Source organism: Macaca mulatta, chromosome 7 (assembly GCF_049350105.2).
Source record: "Macaca mulatta isolate MMU2019108-1 chromosome 7, T2T-MMU8v2.0, whole genome shotgun sequence".
Taxonomy (NCBI): domain Eukaryota; kingdom Metazoa; phylum Chordata; class Mammalia; order Primates; family Cercopithecidae; genus Macaca; species Macaca mulatta.
In genome coordinates, this window is record NC_133412.1 from 89,543,309 (window position 1) to 89,571,167 (window position 27,859).

General features: G+C 36.8%; 1 protein-coding gene across 9 annotated transcripts in view; it reads left to right on the plus strand.

Moving 5' to 3' along the window:
- LRRC28 (leucine rich repeat containing 28) overlaps nt 1–27,859 on the plus strand; it is a 129,471-nt gene that overhangs the window by 29,681 nt on the left and 71,931 nt on the right. For 8 of the 9 annotated variants that reach the window (NM_001257772.1, XM_015143127.3, XM_015143129.3 and 5 more), the window contains 2 exon segments: nt 6,188–6,225; nt 6,748–6,885. In NM_001257772.1, the coding sequence (NP_001244701.1) occupies nt 6,188–6,225; nt 6,748–6,885 (176 nt within the window). 9 annotated transcript variants of the gene reach the window in all.

Consider the following 27,859-nt stretch of genomic DNA (forward strand, 5'->3'; position numbering starts at 1 on the left):
CCCTGCTTGTGGAACTCTTACATGTTTGTTAGACTGTTTAATACTGTCCTGTAGTCACAAAGACTCTTCATTTCCTTTTCAAACTTTTATTCCCTATGTGCTTCAGTTTGGACAAATTGTATATTCTAGTTAAGAGTCAGTAATATTTTCTTCTTCAGTGTCTAATGTACTATACTAATCCCACTCAGTGAAGTTTTCTCTTTGGTTATTTATTTATTTTTTTTTAAGAGACAGGGTCTTACTCTGTCACCCAGGCTGGAGTGCAGTGACTCTATCCTAGCTCATTGCAGCCTTGAACTCCTGGGCTCAAGGGATCCTCCCATCTCAGCCTCCCAAGTAGCTAGAAGTACAGGCATGCACCACCATGCCCAGCTACATTTTAAATTTTTTCATAGACATGGGGTCTTGCGGTGTTGCCCAGGCTGGCATTCTGTTTGTGTTTTTGAGACAAGGTCTTACATTGTCACCCAGGAGTCACACTGGAGTGTAGTGATGCAATCGTGGCTCACTGTAACTTCAAACTCCTGGTCTCAAGTGATCCTCCTGCCTCAGCCACCCAAAGCTCTGGGATTATAGGAGTGTCACTGTGCCCAGCCTGTTATTGTATTTATGATATCTGGAAGTTCTATTTATGCTTCTTTATATCTTACAGTTCTTACAATGTTCATATTTTCATTTAAATAGTTGAATATAGTTGTTATAGCTATTTTAATGTCCTGTTTGCTAATTCTATCATCTGTGTCATACTGGTTTTATTTGTAGTGACTGGTTTTTCTCCTGGTTATGGGTCATATTTTCCTGATTCTTGGAATGTCTAATACTTTTTGATTGGATGATGGACCTTATAAAGTTTGCATTTTTGAGAGTCTAAATTTTATTGTCTCCTTTTTTCTGGCATGTAGCTATTTGCAGTTTATTTTGATCCTTTTATGTCTTATTTTTATACTTTGTTAGGACAGGTGGGTAGGTTAGCCTTATTACTGAAGCATGAGCTTTCCAGAGTCTTTCTTGAATACCTCAAATGATCAACAAGGATTTGGCACACTTGCTCAGAACTTGAATGTCTCTCAACCCTGTGTGAGCTTTTCAGACTGTTCAGCTGATTGATTTTCAGCTGCTTTTTGCCCGGAGTTCCTTGTATTTTTCTTCTATTATTTTTTGAGATGGGGGTCTCATTATATTGCTCAGGCTGGTCTTGAATTTTTGTCCTCAAGTGATCCTCCTGCTTCAGCCTCCCAAGTAGCTAGGGTTACAGGTATGACCCACTGTACCCTGCTAGAGTTTCTCTTCTGTGTGTTTGTGCTAGAATTCAGCTATGAGTGAGGCCAAGGGATTCCTTATATAAATTTTTTTGTTTGTTTGTTTTTTGTAGTAGCGGCTCTCTCTTCTTCAGAACTTTACCCCACAACTTCCAGTTGCCTCAGGTTCCTGAACTCTAATATGTGTCCCCTGAACTGTGATATGTGTCTCCATAACTCAGTGAGACTTCTGTACTTTGTTTGGGCTCTCCTTCCTGTTCTACAGTCCAGAATTTGCCTCTAGGAAGAAAGCTAGCGAGATTGTATGGCTTACTTCCTTTCTCGTAGGGAATGTAGTCCTAGTTGCCTTTGTTAATATCTGAAAATAATTGTTTCATGTAAGGTCATGCACAGCATAATGATGTTTTGGTCAACGACAGGCCACATATGTAATGGTGGTCCCATAAGATTATAATACTGTGTTTTTACTGTACCTTTTCTATACTTCTATACTGTACCTTTTCTATGTTTACATATGTTTAGATATACAAATACATTGTGTATCAGTTGTCTGATGGTGTTACAGTTGTCTGCAGTATTCAGTACAATAACATACTGTCCAGATTTGTAGCCTAAGAGCAACTACACCTTACAACCTAGGCGTGTGGTAGGCTCTACCATCTAGGTTTGTGTAAGAACACCCTATGGGCTGGGCATGGTGGTTCACGCCTGTAATCCCAGTACTTTGGTAGGCCGAGGTGGGCAGATCATGAGGTCAGGAGATCAAGACCATCCTGGCTAACAAGGTGAAAACCCGTCTCTGCTAAAAATACAAAAAGTTAGCCAGGCGTGGTGGTGGCAGGCGCCTGTAGTCCCAACTACTCGGGAGGCTGAGGCAGGAGAATGGCGTGAACCTGGGAGGTGGAGCTTGCAGTGAGCCGAGATTGCACCACTGCACTCCAGCCTGTGTGACAGACCGAGACTCCATCTCAAATAAAATAAAATAAAATAAAATAAAACAAGAACACCTATGATGTTTGCACAACAAGGAAATCACCTAATAACACATTTCTTAGAACATATCCCAGTCATTAAGTGGCATGTGACTGTATTTCATCCGGTTTTCTTGTTTATAACAGTTGGGTAAATCCCGTTTACTCCATTGCTGTGATTCATCCTGACTGAAAGTAGGAGTCCTGTTTCTTTAATTAAATTTCATTTATTTATTTATTTATTTATTTATTTATTTATTTATTTATTTATTTTTGAGATGGAGTTTTGCTCTTGTTGCCCAGGCTGGAGTACAGTGGCACAATCTCAGCTCACTGGAACCTCCGCCTCCTGGGTTCAAGAGATTCTCCTGCCTCAGCCTCCCGAGTAGCTGGGAGTACAGGCATGTGCCACCACGCCCAGCTAATTTTTGTAGCTTTAGTAGAGACGAGTTTCTCCATGTTGGTTAGGCTGGTCTCGCACTCCTGACCTCAGGTGATCCACCTGCTTTGGCCTCCCAAAGTGCTGGGATTACAGGTGTGAGCCATTGCACCCAACCTAAAAAAATTTTTTTTAATAACTTTTTTATTTTGGAACAATTTTATATTTATAGAAAAGTTATAAACATAGTACAGAGCATTCTGGTATACCCCTTACCCAGTTTGTCCTGTTGTTAACATCTTAGAATTCCATGGTACAGGCCGGGCGCGGTGGCTCACGCCTGTAATCCTAGCACTTTGGGAGGCCGAGGTGGGCGGATCACGAGGTCAGGAGCTTGAGACCAGCCTGACTAACATGCTGAAACCCCATCTCTACTAAAAATACAAAAAACATTAGCCAAGTGTGGTGGCAAGCACCTGTAATCCCCGCTACTCAGGAGGCTGAGGCAGGAGAATCACTTGAACCGGGGAGGCGGAGGTTGCAGTGAGCAAAGATCGAGCCATGGCATTCTAACTGGGGTGACAGAGGGAGACTCCATCTCAAAAAAAAAAAAAAAAAAGAATTCCATGGTTCATTTGTCAAAACAAAGAAGCTGACTTTGGAATATTCCTATTAAGTAAACATCTACATTTAACGTTGTTTAAAAAAACTGCCAAGCCATTTTCCAAAGTGTGTATACCCCAAAGTGGCATTCCCACCAACAATGAATGAGAGTTCCTGCATTATTTGAGTAGAAGAGGAACATAATAAGGACATTGAAACATCAACATTTCAACTACTCTGAAATTACCAAAATTAAGTAAAAGGTAGTGACTTAAATTTGAAAGTCCTAAGCCTATGACTACAAATGACTCATAATAACTATAATAACAACAATAACAAGAGCATTCATTTAAATCCTTCTGGGAGTCAAGCGCTATTCTAAGAGCTTTACATATATTAATTCATTTAGTCCCTGCAACATCATAGATTAGGAGAGAGAGCAGTTCAGTAATTTCTCCATAGTCACATGGCTATTAAGGTGCAGGCAGTGTGGCTTCAGAGCCCGCTGTCTGATCCACTTTACCAGTAATGGTTCTTAATTGGTTGTACATCAGGATTATTGGAGTTAAGATGGTGTTTCACTTGCTACAGGATGGTTTCGGACACCAGTAAGACCCCTGGTGATTCTAACATACAGTTAGGATTGGCAACACTCTGTATTATTTTTTTAAAGATACATTTATTCAGCGTCATGATCACACTACTACATTTAGCAATCAACAGCATGAGTGCAAAAAAAATCTACATTAAAACCCTTTGTTGGAATGCTTTACACTTTCCACAGAACAGAAACTAAAATAGCCTGTTATACAATTATTCACAAATACAGTCCTCAAGTTTTTTGCCCATATACATGAGTATTTGTCTAAAACATGTCTTCTTTATAGCATCTAGGCCCTGCCACCACTGTGCTTGGCTGAGTTCACAAAACTGTTGTAACCTGTAGCTTCCCTGTCACTTCTCTGGCTCTCCTCTCACACTAAGCTTTGTTTCCTGACAGTAATTAAAATCTTCTGACACTGCCATAGCTACTGCTGCTACTGGAACTGGCATAGCCACTTTGGTTTCATGGTTTGGTCAAGTATTGGCCTCTACCACCATAGGAGCCAGAGCTTCTGCCACCATTGTCCTCCCTTCATGGGTTCAAAATGTGAAGACTGACTGTTGTAATTGTCAGAATCATTCTTTCACCACTTCCAGAATTGCTTCCATCATTATCAAATCCATTGTAGCCATCCTCACTGCCACCATATCCACCATCACCATGGCTGCCACCAACCCCACCATGACTGCTGAAGTTTCTTCCACGACCAAAGTTGTCATTCCCATCAAAACCACTTCCACGACCACCATCAAAATTTCCAGAACCGCCTGCTCCACAGTGGCATAGTGACAAACCCAAAGCCCCGGCGCGCTTGGTATTGGGATCTCTCATGACCACACAGTCCATGAGCATTCCCCATTGCTCAGAATGGCTCCTCAGGCTCTCATTGGTTGTTTCAAAGCTCACGCCTCCAATGAAGAGCTCCAATGAAGAGCTTCCATAGCTGTTCAGGCTCTTTAGGAGACTGACTTAGACATGATGGCAGGGGGAGGAGAGACTTTAACGATGCTTCTTCAGCAGCATCCACAGGCAGCCACTGTGTACTATTTCATACAGCATCTTCATTATATGTAGATAATATTTTAAAGTCTGTTTGAAAAATTCTAATCATAATAATGGGTACTTTAGTTCATATTTTGATTTGGACATTTTAATGTCTTTTTATAGGTAGAGCTTGAATTGAGGCAAGTATTTTGTTTAAAAAAATTTTTTTAATCAGTTCTCTATTTTGATTTGGGTATTCCTTCCTAAAATTAATGTTTAAAGAGTATTGATTTTAAAATGTGTAATCATTTCATATACAGAAAGCAAGGACTGAAGTATATCATAGAGTAAATGGTGGGCTTATTTAAATTGTGTTATACCCAGCAGGTTAATTAACCTTCTACAAAATTGATTTAATTCAATATAAAATAATCTTCATAAAAGTGCTTTCTGTCTTATTTTGTGTTTATTGACATTTTAATATTCAATATTAGACTTTAAGAATGCAGAAGAAAACTTTTAAATTCTATTTAAAAGTACTTTATAAGATTTATTTTTAAAGTACAATAAATAAAACCATAGGTTTGAAAGTAAAGTTTACTAAAATCTAGTTCTGTTGTCTCTAAATCAATGATATAAATTTATTTTCTTAAATTATTGCTGTGTGATCTCCAGCATTCACTTGTTTTGCTCTGAATAGTTGGTTCCTGATTGCAGGAAGTCTCCACCAGAGTGTGCTCAAGACACTGTAGTGGGAAAAGTGTTACTTAGGCTTGCCTAGACTTTCTAGCCTCTGTGAAAAAGAAAATTTTTTAAGAGAAACATTTGATTTCTTGTTACAAAATTTCTTTTGCCATGAAATAAATTCTGTACGTTGACAGTTGAGTAGTTCTACAGACACTGTAAATGAAGAGTATTTAATCTCTCCGTTGTTGGTTCTCAGTATGCGTGCTAGCTAGAAGTATCTTTATTTTGTGAAGTTATTTTTTAGAAATGAAAAGTTCATCTTCCTTTACACAATAGGTGTTGATTTTTTTCTCACAATAAGTATATTTTTTAAAGCCTGAATAAAATGAACTGGAAAAACTAGTAATTTGTGTTATGAAGTTAAAAAAAAAAGTATAGTTTATCTATTATGTATGCTTTTATTTTAAAATAACTAAATCAGTAAATAGATTTAATATTTGCAATTCTAGTACAAAAGATTATTCTCGAAGTATTATTAGTTAGCTGTGCTAACCATTATTGTATGTCGATGCATTAGAGTAGGGTGTGAAAGTTGTGGCCTATTTATATTTGATAAATTTCTAAGTGAGCATTTTATAAACTGATTATCTGACAAAAGTACTTAATGACAATAGCTATTTTTTTTCTTTTTCCTTCCTAGATACCTGCACTCAAATAACATAGTTGTGGTTCCGGAAGGTATGTTTACTTAAAATTTTTAGTTAGAAGATAATATAATTTAAGCTTTGCTTTATAAATAGAACAAATTTTAATTTTAAGACACCTTTAATTTTTTAGCTTCAAAACTTTTTTTCTTCTAGTAAGTCCAGTTAAGAACTATAATTAAATAAATAAGTCTAAAATGGTTATAATAGTTAGGTAAACTATTATTAGATAAATTCCTATTAGGTAGATAATAAGTTCTAAATTTAATAAATCTAGTTAAGAATTCTGGTCAGATAAAAAAGGCCCTGTGTATCATTTCTTGAATTATTTTAGTTTTAATGTTTTTATTTGTGCTGTATTTTAAGTTATATTTTATCTTGAGCTGGAAGTATTTATCACTTTCTTCAACTTAGTTTGATCCGTGTTTTTACTGTTTTGTGAGCAACTGAGACAAGGATATTAAGTAGTAAAATATTTTAACTTGGAATACTTGCATTACAGATTTGATGTAATACTTGAATCAAATTCATTTTGGTTCTCCTTTTCTCTTTGAAGCCATTGGGTCTCTTGTAAAACTCCAATGTCTGGATCTTAGTGACAATGCCTTAGAAATTGTTTGCCCAGAAATTGGTCGTCTGAGAGCTTTACGTCATCTTCGATTAGCTAATAACCAACTGCAATTCCTACCTCCAGGTAATCATAGTCTATAGCACACAATAGTTTCTTGTCTATTATAAATCTATATTTCTTCATATTTCTCACTGTATGTCTAGGCAATGGGCTGTAGATGTATTTGTAAGTATTTGTCCATTTGTTTGAAGATGAAACTTTAAGGAATGTGGGCGAAATATTACTAAGAGTCTTTTTTGTGATGCAAATGTAAAAAGGTAGCATTTATATTTTAGATATAGCTACAATTACTACAATTGTGCATTGCAACCAATATCCCTTTGAATTACTGCTCTGGCAAAATATTTGTACAAAGAGCTACTTCAATTCTGAATTTCACATAAGAGAATTTAGGTGAGCTTTGCATGATATAATCATTTTACTATCCAAAAGTCAAATACCTGCAGTGTTTTCTCTTATTCTCCAGTGAGGTAACTAATGTACATTAACTTTTTTTTTTTTTTTTTTTTTTTTTTTTTTTTTTTTGAGACGGAGTCTCGCTGTGTCGTCAGGCTGGAGTGCAGTGGCACAATCTCAACTCACTGCAATCTCTGTCTCCCAGGTTCAAGCGATTCTCCTGCCTCAGCCTCCCGAGTAGCTGGGACTATAGGCGCGTGGCCCCATGCCCGGCTAATTTTTGAATTTTTAGTAGAGACAGGGTTTCACCATGTTGGCCAGGCTGGTCTCAAACTCCTGACCTCAAGTGATCCACCTGCCTCGGCCTCCCAAACTGCTGGGATTACAGGTGTGAGCCACCACGCCTGACCTAATGTATGTTAACTTTGATTTTAAAAGGAGTCATGCTAAAATTTAGTAGAACAATTTACATTTGAGACTTAGGATTGTCTATTCTGCCTGCTGAACATGTAAGTAAATTATGAATGTACCTTATAGATAGGCAGTACTAAAATCTTGCATTTTATTGACAGCCACCATTAAACCCTTTGATTTCTTAGGAGGAGCATCCAGAGACCTTGCTTTGTGAATCCACATATTTGCAAATCCCACTCTCATATATGATTTCATGTATTAAAAAACATGATAATTAAAAAATAAAAAACTTACGCTTCAGGTATTATATGAAAGTTACTGTGTATTCAAGAATGAGCAGAGAAAGATACAGATGTTAATTTGTCTGAGATTATTTTTACTCTTTTGAGTAAAACCAACTCGAGAATACCAACCAGCCTTTTAGTGTATCTAGGTGAAATATGTGACTCAAACAAAACTACAAATTACTACCTGTCATAGAACTTCAGGGTAACATGAGAATGTTAAAAATTATGCATGTTAAACCCACGAATGAAAAAGTCTATGATATTTCTTTGTTTTTTCAAGTACAGAAATGTCTAAATTAAAACATACTAACGGATTAATTTTTAGACTTTATGTTCTGGCCTTAATATATAGATTCAATACTGTATATAAAAATGGCACCAGTCAGGCTGGGCACAGTGGATCACACCTGTAATCCCAGCACTTTGGGAGGCCAAGGTGGGTGGATCACCTGAGGTCAGGAGTTCGAGACCAACCTGGCTAGCATGGTGAAACCCCATCTCTACTAAAAATACAAAAATTAGCCGGGTGTGGTGGTGTTGTGCCTTTAGTTTCAGCTACTTGGGAGGCTGAGGCAGGAGAATTGCTTGAACCTGGCAGGCAGAGGTTGCAGTGAACCGAGATCACACCACTGCACTCCAGCTTGGGTGACAGAGTGAGACTCCACCTCAAAAAAAAAAAAAAAAAAAAAAAAAAAAAAATTGGCACCAGTCAGCGGTGACTGTGTTTTAAAAAATATTATTTTACCCTCATATAATGAATGTCTTATTTTTTCTAACTATAGTTAATATAAAAATTTTTGACACAATACAGGAATATGGTCTTTCCTTTATTATATATACATCAGGCCAATGGTGTTTCATCATTCTAGCTTTCATCAAGTTTGTACATTCAGATACCTAGAAAATGAGATACTCTTTTGAGGATTGCCTAGAAAATGTATCAGTAAAGATAATACTTTACATTTTTCTAACATTTTCATATATGAAACTTATATAAGATATACAACCAAAATGCATAAATATAATGCTGTATTTATGAACTCTTTTTTTTTACATACATTTAAAGAATATACAAAAAATACAATTCTGCCAGACATGGTGGTTCACATCTGTAATCCTACCACTTTGGGAAGCTGAGGCAAGAGGATCGCTTGAAGCCAGGAGTTCGAGACCAGCCAGGGCAACATAGTGAGGCTTTGTCTCTACTAAAATCCAACAATAATAATAATAAAAAAATTAGCCGTGCATGGTGACACACACCTTAGTCCTAGCTACTTGGGAGGCTGAGGTGGGAGAATCTCTTGAGCCCAGGATATCAAGGCTGCAGTGAACTCTGATTGCAGTATTGCACTCCAGCCTGGACAACGGAGTGAGACTCTGTCCCCAACCCCCCACAAAAAACAATTCTGTGATAAACCATTGTTCTGGGTGTTGTATTATTCTGTCTTTTCCTGTAATATAAAAACATGATGTAGTAGAATATGGTCATTTCCTTCCATTATATATCTTAGAGGTTAAGGATGTACTTCTAATATCATTGACTGCTTCTTAATAACCAGTGAAGGCTATATGTTTTGTGACTACTTTCATATAATTTATTTATATCTCTCCTGTTACACAAGAAATTTGAGGCATATACTTGTGATTTTATTTTCCTGGGTTTGTTTCTATTTGTGTTTGCTTTTGCTTGTTTTGAGTAAAATTATATACATTAACAGTTATACATTTTGGATAGGAACTTTTGATTGAGCCATGTATACAGACTTTATTCTTTCTTGCCACCATGAGTAGCAATGGACTAAGTTTTACCAATTATTTGATTCACTTTATACATCTCATGAGGTGATTTCAGATGTTATGATTTAAGTATGTAAGGGGCTAAGCATACATCCCCTAAATGCTTTATTATGTTTGGAGACATACTATGGGAGGGTATTCTAAATGTGGGAAAGAAATGTGAGGGACTGTGATCTTGTCCCTATTTGACCACAGTAGGCACCAGTTGATATCTGCTTAATAAGCCCCTTCTCCATAGTCCATAGTCCATGCCAAGACTTGTCACATGTTACATTCTCTTAAAAGACTTAACATTTTACCATGTTTCTTTGTTGTCATTGAAAAGCCTTTGAATATAATTTTATAGTTTTATATCCAATATTTAAAATTTGCCAATTAGTTCTCAAAGTGGTTATGCCATTTTACACTGTTCTCTCAGCAATGTATGAGAGGTGCAGTTACTCCACATTCTTGCCAACATATGGTGTTGTCTATTTGTTTGTTTAGCCATCATAATGGGTGTGAAGTAGTATTGCATTTTTAAAAAATTCTATTTAATTGCATATCTCTCTTGACTAATGTTATTTAGCACTTTCTCATGTATTTATGGGCTATTCCAAATCTTTTTGAATTATAGGAGATATCTCCCTGCTTTAAAGACCAGCTGCCAGCAGGTTCAGTTGCTGAGGAATTCTCTTTGCTCTCCAGTTTGGCTTCTGGCTTTCTGTGACTTGAGAGCTCTTTGAATCCTGCTGCTCCATCCTTGGCCTGTAAAGGTTGACTGTCATCGCCCTGTACTCTGTGACGGTGGGTCTTGCCTCTGAGAAGTTTCTCTTGGCTTTTCTGTTACCACCTATCCTCCAGGTTTTCCCTTGCTGGAAGCCTAGAGTACATTGAGGAGATTATCTCAGTTCTTGCTCTCTTTCCTTGCCCTCATTTTTGGTGAAGGTTGGTGGGACAGAGTGGTTTGTGTGTCTGTGTTGAGCAGGGGGATTTATTAATAGTACAGTCTTTCTATACCTATGGATCCTCTGGGTTCTACACGGGTATGTCCACATAGAGCTTTCAAAGTTAGACTGTTTTCTCTTTAACCATTGTCTGTGGCAGATTTCTTTTCCCACCTCTATTTCAGTCAGGGATGATAGCAGCCAGGGATCTCTTCTCTTTGAAAATGTGCTTCTCACTCTTTGGAGCTGATTTAGATTTCCCCATGTCCTCAGTCTCTGATGGGTTTTTATTCAGCTTGTTTTAGTTGTTAGGGTGAGAGTGATGATCTCTTTGGAGTTTCTATTTTCAAATTGGAATTAAGTCCTCCTTCTTCCCAACTGACTTCCACAATTTGTTTTTGGTTCCTCTTTGCTTCCTTTCTATTTTTGGATTACTTGAGTATGTTTTAGTGTTCCATTTTATTTCCTCCATTGACTTTTCTCTAGGCTTCACAATATGCTCCCTTAACTTATTACATTTAGAATATTGTACCATTTCATATAAATTATATACATTCATTTATTATTGTGCATATTTTACAACAGTATACTTCCTTTTACCCTCCTTCTTTTGTACTACTATGTCATTTCAATATATGTTATAAACTCCTTAAGATAATATTATTTTTGCAAGTCAGTTGTCTTTAAAATACTAACACTGGGCACGGTGGCTCACACCTGTAATCCCAGCACTTTGGGAGGCCAAGGTGGGTGGATCACCTGAGGTTGGGAGTTTGAGACCAGCCTGACTAACATGGAGAAATTCCATTTCTACTAAAAATACAAAATTAACCAGGCATGGTGGCACATGCCTGTAATCCCAGCTACTCAGGAGGCTGAGGCAGGAGAATCACTTGAACACAGGAGGCGGAGGTTGTGGTGAGCTGAGATCACGCCATTGCATTCCAGCCTGGGCAACAAGAACGAAACTCTGTCTCAAAAAATAAAACACCTAAAAAAATTTTCCTGAATATTCACTATTTCCTGTGTGTTCTATTCTTTTTTTCTTAAGAGACACAGTCTTGCTGTGTTGCCTGAGCTGATCTCAATATCCTGGCCTTCTAAAGCACTGAGATTACAGATGTGAGCCACTGCACCTGGCCATTTTTTCCTCTAGATTTAGTTTCCATCTGTCATTTCTCTTCAACCTGAAGTACTTCCTTTAGTATTTGTTTTAGTGCAGTTCTACTGGCAATGAACTATCTCAGTTTTTCTTTATGCAAAAATGTTATTTCATTTTCACTTTTGAAGAATATTTTCTCTGGAAATAAAATTCTGAATTGACAAGAGTTTTTTCTTTGAGCACTTTAAGGAAGATCTTCCATTATTTCCTGGCTGTCATTGTTTCTGATGAGAAGTCAGCTGTAATTTGTATCATTGTTACCCTGTATCTTTTTCTATGGCTGCATTAAGATTTCTCTCTTTAATCTTTTCTCTTTATCTTTGGTATTAGCAGTTTGTATATGATGTGTCTTGATACAGGATTTTTTATATTTACCTTTCTTGGGGTTTTCTTTATTCCCAAATTGGCAAGTTTCCTGTTATTATTTCTTCAAATATTTTTCTGTTCCACATTTCCTCTCTTTCTGGAACTCTGGTTACACACATTAGATAATTTGGTATTCTTCTACAGGTCACTGAACTTTGTTCTTCTTCTTCTTTTTTTTTAATGTAATCTTTTTCTTGCCCTTATCTCAAGATTAGAAGATATCTGTTGATCTGACTTCTACTCACCGTTTCTTTTATGCTCTCCAGTGTGCTAGTTTTTATGCTTCTCTGTCTTAATCCATTCAGGCTGCTGTAAACAAATACCATAAATGGGGTAGCTTATAAACAACAGAAATGTATTGCTGAGTTCTGGAGGCTGGGAATTCCAAGATCAAGGTGCCAGCAGATTTGGTATCTGGTGAGGTCCTACTTTCTGATTCATAGATGACACTTTTTCACTATGTTCTCATGTGGTGGAATGGGGCAAGGCAGCTCTCTGCGGCATCTTCTGTAAGGGCACTAATTCCACTCATGAGGGTTTCACCCTTAGGACCTCCCAAAGGCCCCACCTCCTGAGACCATTGCATTGGTGACTTGGTTTTAACATATGAATTTAGAGGTGGGGACACAAACATTCAGATCATAGCACCCTCTTTACCTCCTCACAGCCTTTTCATCTTTGGTGCCCTGTCCTGCATCTTCTAGGTGCTTCACTTGCCCGCCATTCTGATCTGTGCCTCTTCAGTTCTGCAAGACTGGAGCTCTGTTTAGGTTCCATTTCCCTGTGCTGTGGCCCAAAATAAGCCCCATGGCAGAAATTCGGGTCCAACATGGGGCTCATCTCTTGTGTTCCCCAGATTTTAAGGATTGTAGTTCTGGGTTGCCTGTCCATTGCTTGAAAACAATTGCTTCATATTTTTTGAGTAGTTTATTGTGTTTTGGTGGGAGGCAGGTCTGGCATCAGTTACCCTGTCATGTCTGGAAGTGGAAGTCCTATTAGATGTCCTTTGATTCCTCGTCTAAGTGCTTCCCTACATTCTTTTATATATATGTTTTTGTAGTTGTTGTTGTTGCTGCTGCTAAGTGTGTACCACTTAAACATTTATGTATTGCTTTTCTCTATGCCTGGCATCAAAACTATAACATTATTTGTCATAGAACATATTTAAACTAATTTTCTTCCAATGACATTTTGTAATTTGATCATATAAAATTACATAATCTATTATGAAGAGAATTTTACTGTGTACCTAGGAATAAAGGATTGTTGGAGAAAGGCTTCCATCAGTGCAGGGCCCCTTTCTGATTAAACCTCGCTAAATGTCACAAAGTCCAATGGATGTTTGAGGAGACAGAAAGAACAGCCAATCTTTGATAGTCAAGAGAAACCCGACACCTTTGTGATCTGCTGTAAACACTCTGAATTACCACAAGAGAAGGTTATAGTAACAAAGAAACAACAAAAAGTAACCAGCAGTCAGAAAAGATGTTGCTTACATCTGGCATATAAATCAGCCTATTTTTAAAAAATACTTTTATCCTTGAAAAGTTGTTTTGCATACCAAAAAAGGCAGGATTTTCAGCCCAAGTTAAAAGCATGACTCTGTTGTGTTTTAATGGCTGAAAGTATGCACAGACAGAAATGTGTACCACATATAACCAGCATGTGTTGTTCCGAAAACCCAGGTTTCAAGTGTAGTCAAATTTATTACCATTTTTTTCTTAAAATTTACTTTTTCACCCATTGAACCTCTGTAAGTTTATTGGAATGAAATTTAGTATCCTTTCTTAGGTCTGTCCCATTGCCACCTGAATTGTCGTGAAACCTCCGTGTTTATTCATCTCATGTGGAGGCGAAGAGGAGTACAATCTCATGTTGTACTGCCTATGCAGTACGGAGGTGCTGATTTTTCAGAGGTGCTGATCCCACCTTGTAGTTACAAGCCTTGGCACAGGTGCTCCATATTTGAATTCCCTGTGTTACAGTTTCTAGGAATGATAAGTGGCCCAGGAACACTGGGTCAGCCCCGGTTTCTTCATCGCTTCCATTGTGCCTACATACTATGTGATCAGTTCAAAAGGAGAACAAAGCAGCTCTCATTTTGAATCCGCAAAACACAAAGTGTGTTATTCTGTCTCCTGTCCCCAGATATTCAAGGCTCTTCACCCCATATTACCCTCCTTAGGCGAATACCATGGTAATTTTGGGTGATTTACTCTTCTGGGAGACTCAGCTTTTCACTGATTACACATCAGTCTGGTAAAATAACTAGCTAGCACTTCTCTCACTAAAAAAGAATCTAAAAAATTAATCTCTGGCAGAGCATCCTTCTGGTGTCACCAGGCTATATATGTGTGGTCAGCAATATACATAAATAGATTTTCTCTATTTTGTGGGGTTATCTGCATGACTGGAAGGGGACTTGCTATTTCATCTGCTTAACAAAATAGTTTTACTGCTCAAAGTATACCACGCTATGTGCTAGAGAAAGTGGGCGCTAAGAAGGAAAACAAAATCTGGACCCATACTTCAAGGGCACTTATAATATTTTATTGTCTAATATTTAAACTGCATGCAGTACTTGCAAAGAAGAAATTAGAGAGGAGAGAGAAAGAAGTATTGAGTGTGTTATTGTAGCTAGTGATTATCTTGGTACACAGTGCTGAGACTTGAAATACCCATTTTGACAACTAATGGGTGGAGGGGCAAAAATCTAACAATCTACCTCAGCTTGCTAGATGACCACTGAATAAATTATCTACCAGATACAGAAATAATTAGCTGGGTGTGGTGATGGGTGCTGTAATCCCAGCTGTTCTGGAGGCTGAGGGCAGGAGAATCACTTGAACCCGGGAGGCAGAGGTTGCAGTGAGCCAAGATTGCACCATTGCACTCCGACCTGGGCAACAAGAGCAAAACTCTGTCTCAGAAAAATAAAATAAAATAAAAAAATTATCTACCAGAGCCCTAAACTCATATTAAGAACTTGTTCTTTCAGTAACTTTATTTTTTATTTTATTTATTTATTTTTTTAGGGGCAGGATCTCACTCTGTCACCCAGGCTAGAGTGCAGTAGAGTAATCATAGCTCACTACAGCCTTGACCTTGTGGGCTCAAGTCATCCTCCTGCCTCAGCCTCCTGAGTAGCTGGGACTATGGGCATGCACCACCATGCCTGGCTAATTTTCTTTAATTTTTTTTTTATTTTTATAGATGTGGGGTCTTGCTATGTCACCCAGGCTGGTCTCAGACTCCTGGCCTCAAGTGATCCTCATGCTTTGGCCTCCCTAAATGCTGGGTTAAAGGTGTGAGCCATCATGCCTGGCCCTCAATGACTTTTATGAACCTGAAGTTACCTTATTATTAATTATAACTTTGTAATGGTTATAGTACTTTATTAGTAAAGTAACTTTATAGTATAATTAAATATACATATATTAAAAACTTTATAATAACATAGAGATTTTAAATTTAGATTTTTACATAAAATTATGGTATAATAGATAAAACAGATTTCTCAGAAAAATATTTTTACTGTAGATAAACTATCAGCTATTGTAAAATCTTCTTACAAATGGAGCTAAGGCTCATCAATTTTATTTACAAACTTTTACAAGCTTTCAAAATTTGGCAAAACCTTAGGATAAAAATGACTTAAAAATATTCTAAAAGAAAAAAAGTTTTGTTTTCTGGACCATGTATCCTTCTCAGTGTCAAATAAATACAGAAAATACTCCTTTTTAGGAGCGGTGTAAAGGGAAATGTTAGAAAACTTGCCAGATGTCTAAAATACAAAAGTTCATTGCTACAATACTTAAAAAAAAAAGGCAAAAGAAGAAAAGTTGGTTGCTCAGACTTGGAAAGCCTCTACCATCAATCATGCTTAACGCCTAAGGCACGATGAACTCCTTTCCAGGGCCCATTCCTTTGTGAAAAGATTTAAAAGCAACTAACACTATAACCCAAGTGATCCAAATTCACTTCACATGCAGTACTTCTTATAGAATTAATTTATGACAGCATGGTATATTATAGGCTTGGTGCTGCATGGCAACAGTGATGACAGCACTGAGGTCAGTTAAGGAGGGCTTAAGGAGAAGGCAGATGTGACGTGTGAGAACTAAGCTGGTGTGAAAGTGGTATGCAGGAGCAAATGATTTAGTTTGGGTATTTTCCACTATTTATCTCTGAAATGTATCCATCTCATAATCCATTATACACACTGGTTCCAGGATTCTCTCTCTCAAATACAGATTTGACCAACTGTTTCCCCAGTTTAAAACCCTTCATTTAAATAAATTGCTGAAAATGTTGTGGTTGCATGATAGAAGCCTATACTGAGTTCATAACCATTTGTTTATGATCAATACCAGGAATTGGGGACATTTTTAAAAACCTGATAAATATAGAAGTGTTTTTAATCTTTTCAAGTGAATTTTCTTGAGAATATGTGTTTTCTTAGACAACAACCTATTAATAAGACTTCAGAGATTTAATTGTGAGATGGAGTCTCCCTGTGTCACGCAGGCTGGAGTGCAGTGGTGCAATCTTGGCTCGCTGCAACCTTCACTTCCCGGGTTGAAGCGATTCTCCTGCCTAAGCCTCCCAAGTAGCTGGGATTACAGGCATGTGCCACCATGCCCAGCTAATTTTTGTATTTTTAGTAGAGATGGGGTTTCACCATGTTAGCCTGGCTGATCTCGAACTCCTGACCTCAGGCAATCCACCTGCCTCTGCCTCCCAAAGTGCTGGGATTACAGGTGTGAACCACTGCACCTGGCTTTGTTATTTTTGTATCTAAATCAGCCTGCAATATTTTAGAGGTGGCATGGAGTAATTTCTACCATACCTTTTGCTTTCTTGGCAAAATGTGGTTTAACTGTTTGTTTTTACTAAAGAACTTTCAAGTATTAAAATATTATATGAATAGTGATTTGATGTATTGCATTTGTTAACCAAACTCTGGCAAAAGTATGTTTTAGATAAATACATTAGCAAAGATAACATTTTCATGTATAATTATTTTACAGTTTCAGCTGATTTTTCTACCTTGATTTCAATATATTGAAATGATTCAGTTGATTTTTCTACCTTGATTTCAATATATTTTGTGACATGATCAGAAAATAATGATTTTATGTAAATTGTAAAGAAAAATTAATATAGCTAATATATCTACATGTATTATATAGATGGATATAATATAGGTTTCATATATAGGTTCACATAATATAGATACCAAAATAAGTGTTTCTTAAAAATTAATGTATTTAATATGCAAAACGTTTTATTTTTCATTTATTTGAACATGCCATTGCTTTACTTCATCTGTAAATTACGTTTTAACTTGTTAAAGGTTTCAATTTAAATCAGATTTCTGTTATGCAAGTAATTTTAGAGTTAACGCTTGTTTTAATGAGTGAAAAGCTTTATGATTTGCCGAGGGTCGATGTAATGAGAAGTAATTTTTACAACGTTGCTTGATATTGTTTGTTATGAACCCCCCCCCACTCAATGTGCATAATAATTCTTTGTTTAATCCTTTTTATTAACGCTTTTATTAAAAATTGCCATTTTAAACAGATACTTTGTTTTTGAGAAGTTTTGGTTTTCACTGTGTATTTTTTGTAGGTAGTAGGAAAACATGAAGTCAAAACTGGCTGTAGAAGTGAGGAAGGGCTCAAAAAATGAATATCTTTATATGCTTATAGCAAATATCACTAGTCGTTTATATGTCTGATCTGCTTCTTAGCTGGATCTGCTGACATCTCTGCTCCTGACATAATCTGAAAGAGAATTAAAGCCTGGCAGAGCTCTTTTGATGACTTTTTTAAATTTGAGAAGTTTGGCATTCTTCATTTTAGTGTGAATTTACAATACTAGTATTAGTGACTTAGTTTTTCTTTTTTTTTTTTGGAATAACCACAGGTTTTGTGGAAGTCATATTATTTTCATATATATTTAGGTCCTAGCATGAATCCATTTTTCTTAAATGAGATAGTTTTTACTGTAATTTCATAGTCATTATAAGATGTTGAAATAATTAAAATGTTGAGAACAAAATGCTGAAAGATATATATGGATGTTTATAGTAATATAAAGTCTTAGAATTTTTCTGTATCTATTTTTACCTAGTTTTAAAATATAAATGCATATTTTTATAAATGAAAGTACAAGTCTCATATATAAAATTAAAATTTCAATTATTAAACTATTCAATTGAGTAATCAAAGAATTATTTTTATAATTTTTTGTTTACAGGCTATGAAAATAGTGTTTAATCTAAAGCAGAACAAATGTACATTGGAAAATATTTTTTAAAGTATGCACAATTGGCTGGGCACCATGGCTCATGCCTGTAATCCCAGCACTTTGGGAGGCCGAGGTGGGCGGATCACTTGAGGTCAGGAGTTTGAGACCAGCCTGGCCAACATGCTGAACCCTGTTTCTACTAAAAATACAAAAATTAGCCAGATGTGTTTGTGTGTACCTGTAATGCCAGCCCCTCAGGAAGCTGAGGCATGAGAATCGCCTGAACCCAAGAGGCGGAGGCTGCAGTGAGCCAAGATTGTGCCACAGCACTCCAGTCTGGGTGACAGAGTGAGACTCTGTCTAAGAAAATGAAATAAAATAAAAGGTGTGCACAATTACGCATATTGTTGTATATGTCCTGAACCAAAATTATGATTTCTGTGGTGCTATTCTTCTATTACCTGATATCTCTAGGAAACTGATTACTACGTGTTCGAGAATGTGAGATAATTTTTCTGTACAGCTCTGTGTACATAACCAGTGAAGGAAGAATCACCGTTACTGTTTTATATACACAGGGTGTTGTCTTGCAGTATTTTTATCCATCAGAGGAGCTGTTCTCGTTCAGAGATAAATTTCCGTAACTCATTCTCTTTAAGTGAGAAGATCCAATAGCATAGTTGAATATGTATTTTACAAAGACCAAATCCCTAAATTATTTAGCAATCTAAGAGTCAAATATTTGTATTGTTTTTAAGTGCATGTTATATTAAATATAGACTATAGAATACTATTAATTTTTAAGTAAAAGGGAAGTGCATGTTTTAACCTTTTTCTTTTGAGACTCTTAATAAAATCAGCTTCATAAATCAAAGTTAATAATAATTGTATCTATTCTGTACTTCTTAATTTTTTTCTAAAATGCCAACCACCATATCTATTTTATTTGAATATTCTTGGTTTGCTTATGATATCCTGTGAAATTGCATTTGAACTTTATAGGTAAAACTATTTAAGTTTCTCACAACGGAATTCCATGGAGCTTTAAGTACTATAAACTTTCAATAAAGCAAAAGCCTATAAAATTATTGTTACTTGATCCCTCTGTGTCTCCATTTTCTTATCCAATGTGCTAGGTAAATTTTAACATGATGGATTCTGATGTTCATTCTACCACTAAAACTCAACATTTTAAAATTTATACTAGCTCTAGCAGGTTTGATTTTATGGAGGACCAAAAATGATGCCTTTGAAAATTTGCTTCTGCTGCTAAAAGAGATGACATAATAAGGTGTGAGAGTTTATATATTACCAGTGTTTGTTTCCTATCCATAGTTTAAATTTCTGACTACTTCTAAATCAGAAACATATGTAAAATTATGATATATAATGGTATGACAAGAAAGAGAACCTATATTTCCTTATCCCCAGGGCATGATCTATACTGTTTACAATGTGTGTTCTATACATCACTTTTTTTTCCTACATACCACTCATAAATGCCATCTAAATAATATCTTGTTAAACTTTATGACAGTGTCAATCATTTTATTCTTGGTATGAGTTAATAATTTTTTAAGCTATTGATATTCTTTGTGTGTGTGTGTGTGTTTGTTTTTGTTTTTGTTTTGAGATGGAAAACAAGTTTTGCTCTCGTTACCCAGGCTGGAGTGCAATGGCGCAATCTTGGCTCACTGCAACCTCTGCCTCCTGGGTTCAAGCAATTCTCCTCCCTCAGCCACCCAAGTAGCTGAGATTACAGGCATGTGCCACCAAGCTATTGATTTTTTAACAGCTTTTTTGAAGTATAAATTTATATGCCATAAAATTCATCATTTTACATGTACAGTTAATTAACTTTATTCAATGTCCACAGTTTAGGAACCCTCAATACAATCTAGTTTTAGAATTCTTCCTTCATTGCAGAAAGTTCCTTAGTGCCTGTTTATTGCTAGCCTGTGTTCTCACCCACAACCACTGATCTTGCTTTTTGTCTCTATAGTTTTGACTTTCCAGAAATTTCATGTAAATGTATATAACCTTATGTTTTAGTAGTTTAAATGTATATAACCTCATCTTTTATTGCTTTGTAATGTTTTATTGTATGGATGTGCCATATTTGGTTTATTCATCAGTTGTTTAATTGGGCTGTCTCCAGTTTGGGCTGTTAGGAATAATGTTGCTATGAACATTTGTGTACAGGATTTTTGTGGGCATATGTTTTCTTTTCTCTTGGATAAATACCTAGGAGTAGAATTGCTGGATATATTTTTAACTTTGAAAGAAACTGCCAAACTGTTTTCCAAAGTGGCTGTACCATTTTGCATTCCCACTAGCAGTGTATGAGGGTTCCAGTTCCTCATCCTTGCCAACATTTGGTATCTTCAGTCTTTTTTATTGTAGCTCTTCAAGTTGCTGTATGGTGGTATCTCATTGTGTTTTAAATTTGCATTTCACTAATAACTAAAGATTAAGCACCTTTTCATGTGTCTATTTGCCATCTCTTTGGCAAATATTAACTATTTCTATCTTTTGGCCATTTTTAAATGGAGTTGTTTATTTTCTTATTATTGTGTTGTAAGAGTTCTTTATGTATACTGGTGTTAATGGATAATTTTCATAAAAAAGCTAACATCGTGACTCCCATACAGATATAAAAAATTTAAAATGTTTTAAAGCTTTTATTTAACTCATTAATGAGTAAATTGATGAGGTGTTATAACCAGTTCAAGGAGAATCCCTAGGACAAACACATTTATAGATCAAGAATATAAAAATGGGCCAGGCACAGTGGCTCACGCCTGTAATCCTAGCACTTTGGGAGGCTGAGGCAGGAGGATCACTTGAGGTCAGGAGTTTGAGATCAGCCTGGCCAACATGGTGAAACCCTGTCTCTACTAAAAATATAAAAATTAGCTGGGCATGGTGGTGCATGCCTGTAATCCCAGCTGCTCAGGAGGCTGAGGCAGGAGAATCGCTTGAACCCAGGAGGTGGAGGTTGCAGTGAGCTGAGATTGTGCTATTGCACTCCAGCCTGGGGGACAAGAGTGAAACTCCATCTCAAAAAAAAAAAAAAAAAAAGAATGAATATTCAAATGAGGCAAAGCTGGTTTTCTCAACAAGGACAGAGCATTGTCCCCCCAGTGGATATAATTTATATGTATGTTTAGAAACAAGAATTATTTACATTGTTATCAGTTATCTGTAGTTTATGGAATTGTAAAATTACTGTCAGAGACTCAGTGTCAGATAACCTGTATGGATATGCTAGAGACCAAGGGTTAGAAAACTCTGACTTGTGGGCCAAGTCTGGCACTTCATCTGATTTACTAAATAAAGTTTTTTTGGAACACATTCGTTTACATATTGTCTATGGCTGCTTTTATGCTGCAGTGGCAGAGTTGAGTAGTTGTGACAATGACCATATGGTTTGCAAAACCTAAAATATTTACATAAATAGCCCTTTACAGCAAGTTTGTAAACTTTTGTCAACCCCTGCGATTATCTGGATACAAGTCATTTATCAGATATATGATTTGCAAATATTTTTTCTCAGTCTGTGGTTTGTGTATTTTTTTAAATTGGCGTGTCTTTTGAAGAGCAAAACTTATTTTTCTTTGTTCCGGCACTCCATTCATTTATATATATATTCCTTTTTTTTTTTTCAAGACAGGGTCTTACTCTGTCACCCAGACTAGAGTGCAGTGGCGTGATCTTGGCTCACTGCAACCTCTGCCTCCTGGGTTATAGCGATTCTCATGCCTCAGCCTCCTGAGTAGCTGGGATTACAGGTGCGCACCAACATGCCTGGCTCTTTTTTTTTTAGTAGAGACCGGGTTTCCCCATGTTGGCCAGGCTGGTCTTGAACTCCTGACCTCAAGTGATCCACCCGCCTCAGCCTCCCAAAGTGCTGGGATTACAGGTGTGAGCCACCATGCCCAGCCTTATATATATTTCTTTATGTGTGTATGGGTAGCAATATTAACAAGGATGATGGTCTGAAAGACTATTTATTAAAGTGATTTATGGGGATCACGACCCTATTCAGTGTTAATTTCTAATCATTTGGTCTATTTCTTGCTTGTATTTTTATTTATGTAAGAATACTTATGGCTTTAATCTTGCTTCTCTAATTTTGTTGGGCCTCCACAGCAATGTGCTTCTTATCAACAATATAGGGAGAGACTTGAGACTATGTGACCCACCCCAATCCTGTGGAACTGCTCACGTGCGTCTTTGATGGCCAGATCTTAGTGGTAGGAGTTGAGCCAAACAAGTGAAAGGCTCTTGGTTTTGGCACACATCAGATCAGCTAGGTGCATTTTGCTAGCCTCTAGAGATCACGTAAATACATATATATAAAAGGAGACTAGAAGAAGGCATGCCGACAGCCAGGATGATTATTGGAAGAGTTCATCTCTCAGGCTTTTTTATAAATATGAATGAATTTTCTGTCTTGCTAAATGGTAGTAAATATTTTGAACATCTTTTTATATAGTCATGGTTGACGAGTCTTTCAGGGCTTTTACAGCACCGAAACTTGGTTTAATTTTTCTGTAATTTCTGAACTCTGATATTTAAATACATAAATTATCTATATAAAGATGTAGATTTTCTAGCACATATTCATTTAATTTTTATTCTTTTATAAAGTAAAATAAATACTACTTTGAAATTAATTAAGAAAATGTTTATAATGTTTGGATTTAACAAGATGTTTATAAGAAAAAAGTGTTTCTGAAATCGCTGAAACTAAAATTATCCTAACACCTTCAGGATTCAAGCTTTAGCTTTCCATAAAATATCAGGGTTTGTTTATTTAAAGAATGTTAATGAATACTATCTTTTTTTTTTAAAAGCTCTGTGATATGCTAATTAGGGGTCAGTAAAATTTGGAAAGAGGAATATTATATATTTTTCCTTCTATATTTTTCTGTTATTTATAAATTACTTTGAAAATAAAAACAGTGACTTTGTTCGTGTTTCTCCACTCAAATCTTGAATGTTCAAACTGAGCTCTACATAAAGTATGTTAGTATATCTTTGTAAGAATTGTGATGCATAACTTCACATTTCTCCTTCATCACTTAGAAACAGAGGGCAGTATTTTAGTATCAGTCATTGAGAAATTAAGCCTTAAGTGGTAGTAGTTCATTTATTTTTAACAACATGATTAAGGCTATTCAGAAGAATACTTTTGTTAAACATTTGGGTTTTTCCCTTTTGTCTTCATTTAATTATTTCTTAGTATTGTACATTATTAGGCTAAATGACCTTGGTATCTCTAATTAAAAATTAAATATCTTATAATGATGTAGCTTTTAGGGAGACTTGCAGGCTAATGATGCTGAGGCATTTCTCTTCGCTGTTGGCCCAGACATTGCCCACTCGGTTTCCTAATTTAGTAACAGAAATAAAACTATGCACGACTGGGCAGGTTTGGTATGCCGGCGCCCTGCCAGGAAGCATTGGTTTCTTAAGCAAATGGACCGATGGGGATTTGAGGAAAACACAGATTATGTTACATGAGCTTTGCACTTTGCAAATCCCTAACTATTTAAAGGAACTCGGCTAACCCTCTGATACCTAAATAAAGTCAGTTTTGTTTAAACACATACACACAAAATGATATATTGTTTCCTTTTCCAAAATTAAAAATTAAGCTTCATATTTGTGTTTTTAATTTCACATTTTTTTGGTCAATGTTTAAAAGCTCTTGCTTGGTTAAATAATGTATGAAAATTATTGTTAATTTTGTTAAATTATTTTATGTATTTGTAATACCCTTCCATATAGCATAATATAAAGGAGTTGATAATGTACATATGCATTGTGCTTCTGTGTGAGGAAATGAAAGAAAGTTCTGGCAGGTTTTAAAAGAAGCCTAGTTTTATTCCTTGGCTCTGGCACCAGCTTGGCTGAGCGACCTTGGTGCCTATTGTCTGTCCTGCACTGTGAGTGTCATGAGTGTTCTGCGTCACGCTAACACTTTAGGTTGGTCTGCAGCAGTTTCTTTGCTGAGTGTTTGAGCACAGGCTGGTTTCCTATCCACTGACACGTTTCCTTCTTGCTGGTGCATCTTGTCTGGCACATCTTTGGTCCTTTTAAGGTCCATTGCCTCTGAATTTGGAGAAAAGCCTTGAAGCCCTGAGGATTAGCCTGCTGCTTTTCTCCTTCAAGCCATTATGTGTTTCTTCAGTCTCTGCCATTCATTGTCAGAATGGGGCCAGCTGTTCACTCTGGTGATCTTTGTTAAATTGCCATTAGACTGTATGTAAACCCTGGAGGCAGGTAATTCTGAAGCATGTTTTCATTGAGAGAGTTTATCTCATCTTTTACTAGACTTTTGACAGATAGAAATGAACAATGCTAATACTTGGGACACTGTGGGTTGGGTATGGAGAACGATACAGTGTGCAGGGTCCACATCATGCTTAAGGCAGCATTGGTTACAGTGTGGAACAAAGTGGATTTAATATAAATTTAAGTTGTCAAATCCCATGGACTTTAGGACAAGTAAGATTTCCCATCCTATAAATGCCATCCAAAAGTGTAAACATCAAAAATTCTTAACTGAAGTGGTCAGAACATTACTAATCTATGAAAATAATTCTTAGATCTATTCCTCTCCTTTTGAATATCTGAATAAGGCAGATAGATGCCCAGTCCTAGCATCAGACACCAAAGATTCTAATCCTGTTCATTCATTTTTTAAAATGTAAAAGTTGTTACATATAGAAAAGTTATCAGACCAAAAGTATGTACTCAATAAATTTACCCTCTTCCTCATCTCATTTTTTTGCTTTCCCAGTTTATTTCTATCCTCTTAGAGTCCACACTCCATGAAGGCTCGCTCATAGTTCCTCTGTCATTAGCCTTGCCTTTGTTTTCCTGACTTCTAACACTCATCTCAGTTTTTTTTTTTTAAATTTATTTTTTATTATTATTATACTTTAAGTTGTAGGGTACATGTGCATAACGTGCAGGTTTGTTACATATGTATACTTGTGCCATGTTGCTGTGCTGCACCCATCAACTCGTCAGCACCCATCAACTCGTCATTTACATCAGGTATAACTCCCAATGCAATCCCTCCCCCCTCCCCCCTCCCCATACACCGGGGACTCATCTCAGTTTTAAAGGGAAACTATAAAGATCCTGCAATTGAAAATCTTGTTAAGGTGCAATATTCTATACTTGTTAACAGTAAAGACTTACTTATGTGTGACCTTGGTCACTGTGGATCCCATTCTGGATGTGAAGGGGAGTCACTGGTGGATTTTGAGCAGAGAAGTGATATGATCTTATTTATGTTTAAAATAATGACTCAGATAACTGTAAAGAGGGGCCAGTAATGAAAAACTTAAAGGAGGCGCCAGCAACAAAAACTGAGAGATGGGTTAGGAATCTGCCAAAATAACCCCAGCAAGAAATGATAATGGCTTGCACTAGAATGGCAGCAGAACTGTTGATGAGAAGCAGTTGGATTTTGGCTTCTTTAGTGCTTTATAATTTTCAGTGTCTCACTCATTTTCTTTTACCAACAGGGCAGGTTTTGTCCATGGTTATAAATAAGAACTCTCGAGGCTCTGAGAGATTATGAACCTTACACAACGTGACTTAGTAAGGTAGAATCGAGACTTAATGCTAGGTCTCGTGATTCTCAATAGTGTTTTTTCCAAGTTATTAACATAAATACTTAATCTTAAAAAAAAAGTCTTTCAAATATTTTATGTAATTGAAGAAAGTAAAATCATGTACTAGTGACAGAGCATGATGGCTTACACCTATAATCCCAGCGCTTTGGGAGGCTGAGGTAGGAGGATAGCTTAAGCTAGGAGTTCAAGACCAGCCTGAGCAACATAGTAAGACCCTGTCTCTACAAAAGATAAAAATAAAAAACTTAGTTAGGCATGGTGGCACGTGCCTATAGTCCTAGCTGCTTGGGAGGCTGAGGTGGGAGGATTGCTTGAGTCTAGAATATTTGAGGTTGCAGTGACCTATGAATGCTCCACTGCACTTCCACCTGGGCAATAGAGTGGGACCCTGTCTCCAAAAAAAAAAATAAATAAATAAATTAAAAATCATGTACTAGCTTATAATACTATATTATTTATCTCTACATAACAAATTACCACAAACTTAGTGGCATAAAACAACACACATTTATTATCTCAATTTCTATGGATCAGCAGTCTAAGCACAGCTTAGCTAGATCTGCTTAGGGTCTCAGAAAGCTGCAGTCAAGGTTGGGTTGACCAGGGCTGCAGTCTTATCTGAGGCTCAACTGCAGACTAATAAAGGAATTCTTGATTGTTTTTGCTATCTAAGAGAAATAATTCTACTAAGGAACAGTGCCCTTGTCTTTTTTTCTATAGTATCACTCCCTTCTCACCTCAGCTTTGGATATGTAAACTTAGCAGTTAGAGTATAAATGCTTGTTTATTCCATTCTATAAGAATCTTGGAATGCAGACTCTATGTTTGTGGGTGTTATCCTCATTTTGCTGCCATGAGTAAATATCCTAATTAGGCTTGTTAGTGGTTATTTTCCATTTAGTTTCCTAATTCTGCTTTTGCCACTGTCAGGGTGATCTTTTGCAGGTTCTTTGGCTGATGAATTAAGAAAATTTGTGGAACCAACCCCTGGGTTCAAAAAACAGAGTGACCCTCAACTGTGATCTGACTCTCTCCACTCCTGAAGCCTTTCTGAATTCTGCCTCAGCTTAGCTGATTGTTATAAACTAGTCTTTATTTGTGTGTATGGCATATAACTGAGGGAAGATGTCTTTTTTTTTTTTTTCCTTGAGATGGAGTCTCACTCTGTCACCAAGGCTGGAATGCAGTGACGCGATCTTGGCTCACTGCAACCTTTGCCTCCTGGGTTCAAGCGATTCTCCTGCCTCAGTCTCCTGAGTATCTGGGATTTCAGGCATGTGCCACCAGACCTGGCTAATTTTTGTATTTTTAGTAGAGGTGGGGTTTCACCATGTTGGTCAGGCTGGTATCGAACTCCTGATTTTGTGATCTGCCTGCCTCGGCCTCCCAACGTGCTGGGATTACAGGTGTGAGCCACCACACCCAGCCGGGAAGATGTCTTTTAAAAGCTTTTGGGCACTCTCTTCCACAGTTTCTTCTCTTAGGACTTCTGCTTATAGAATTGGAAGACTAGATAACTCAGACCAACCCTCCCTTGAGGACAGTGCGGAGTGGGGAGTCTGGGAGAATCTGTTTTGAAGGCGTTGGTGAGCTAATAAGGTGGTGAAGAATTCCAGGCCAAAGAGATTAAAACTTTTAAACACCATTTCCCACTAAAATGAGCCAGGTTGCTGGGTTTGAGGCACAACTTGTGGAAGATGCACCCTCGGAACATCTTGTGCCAGAAAACAGAGAATCAGTCAGAGACTACTGAGGGTCATGTGAAAATCGTACAGAAGT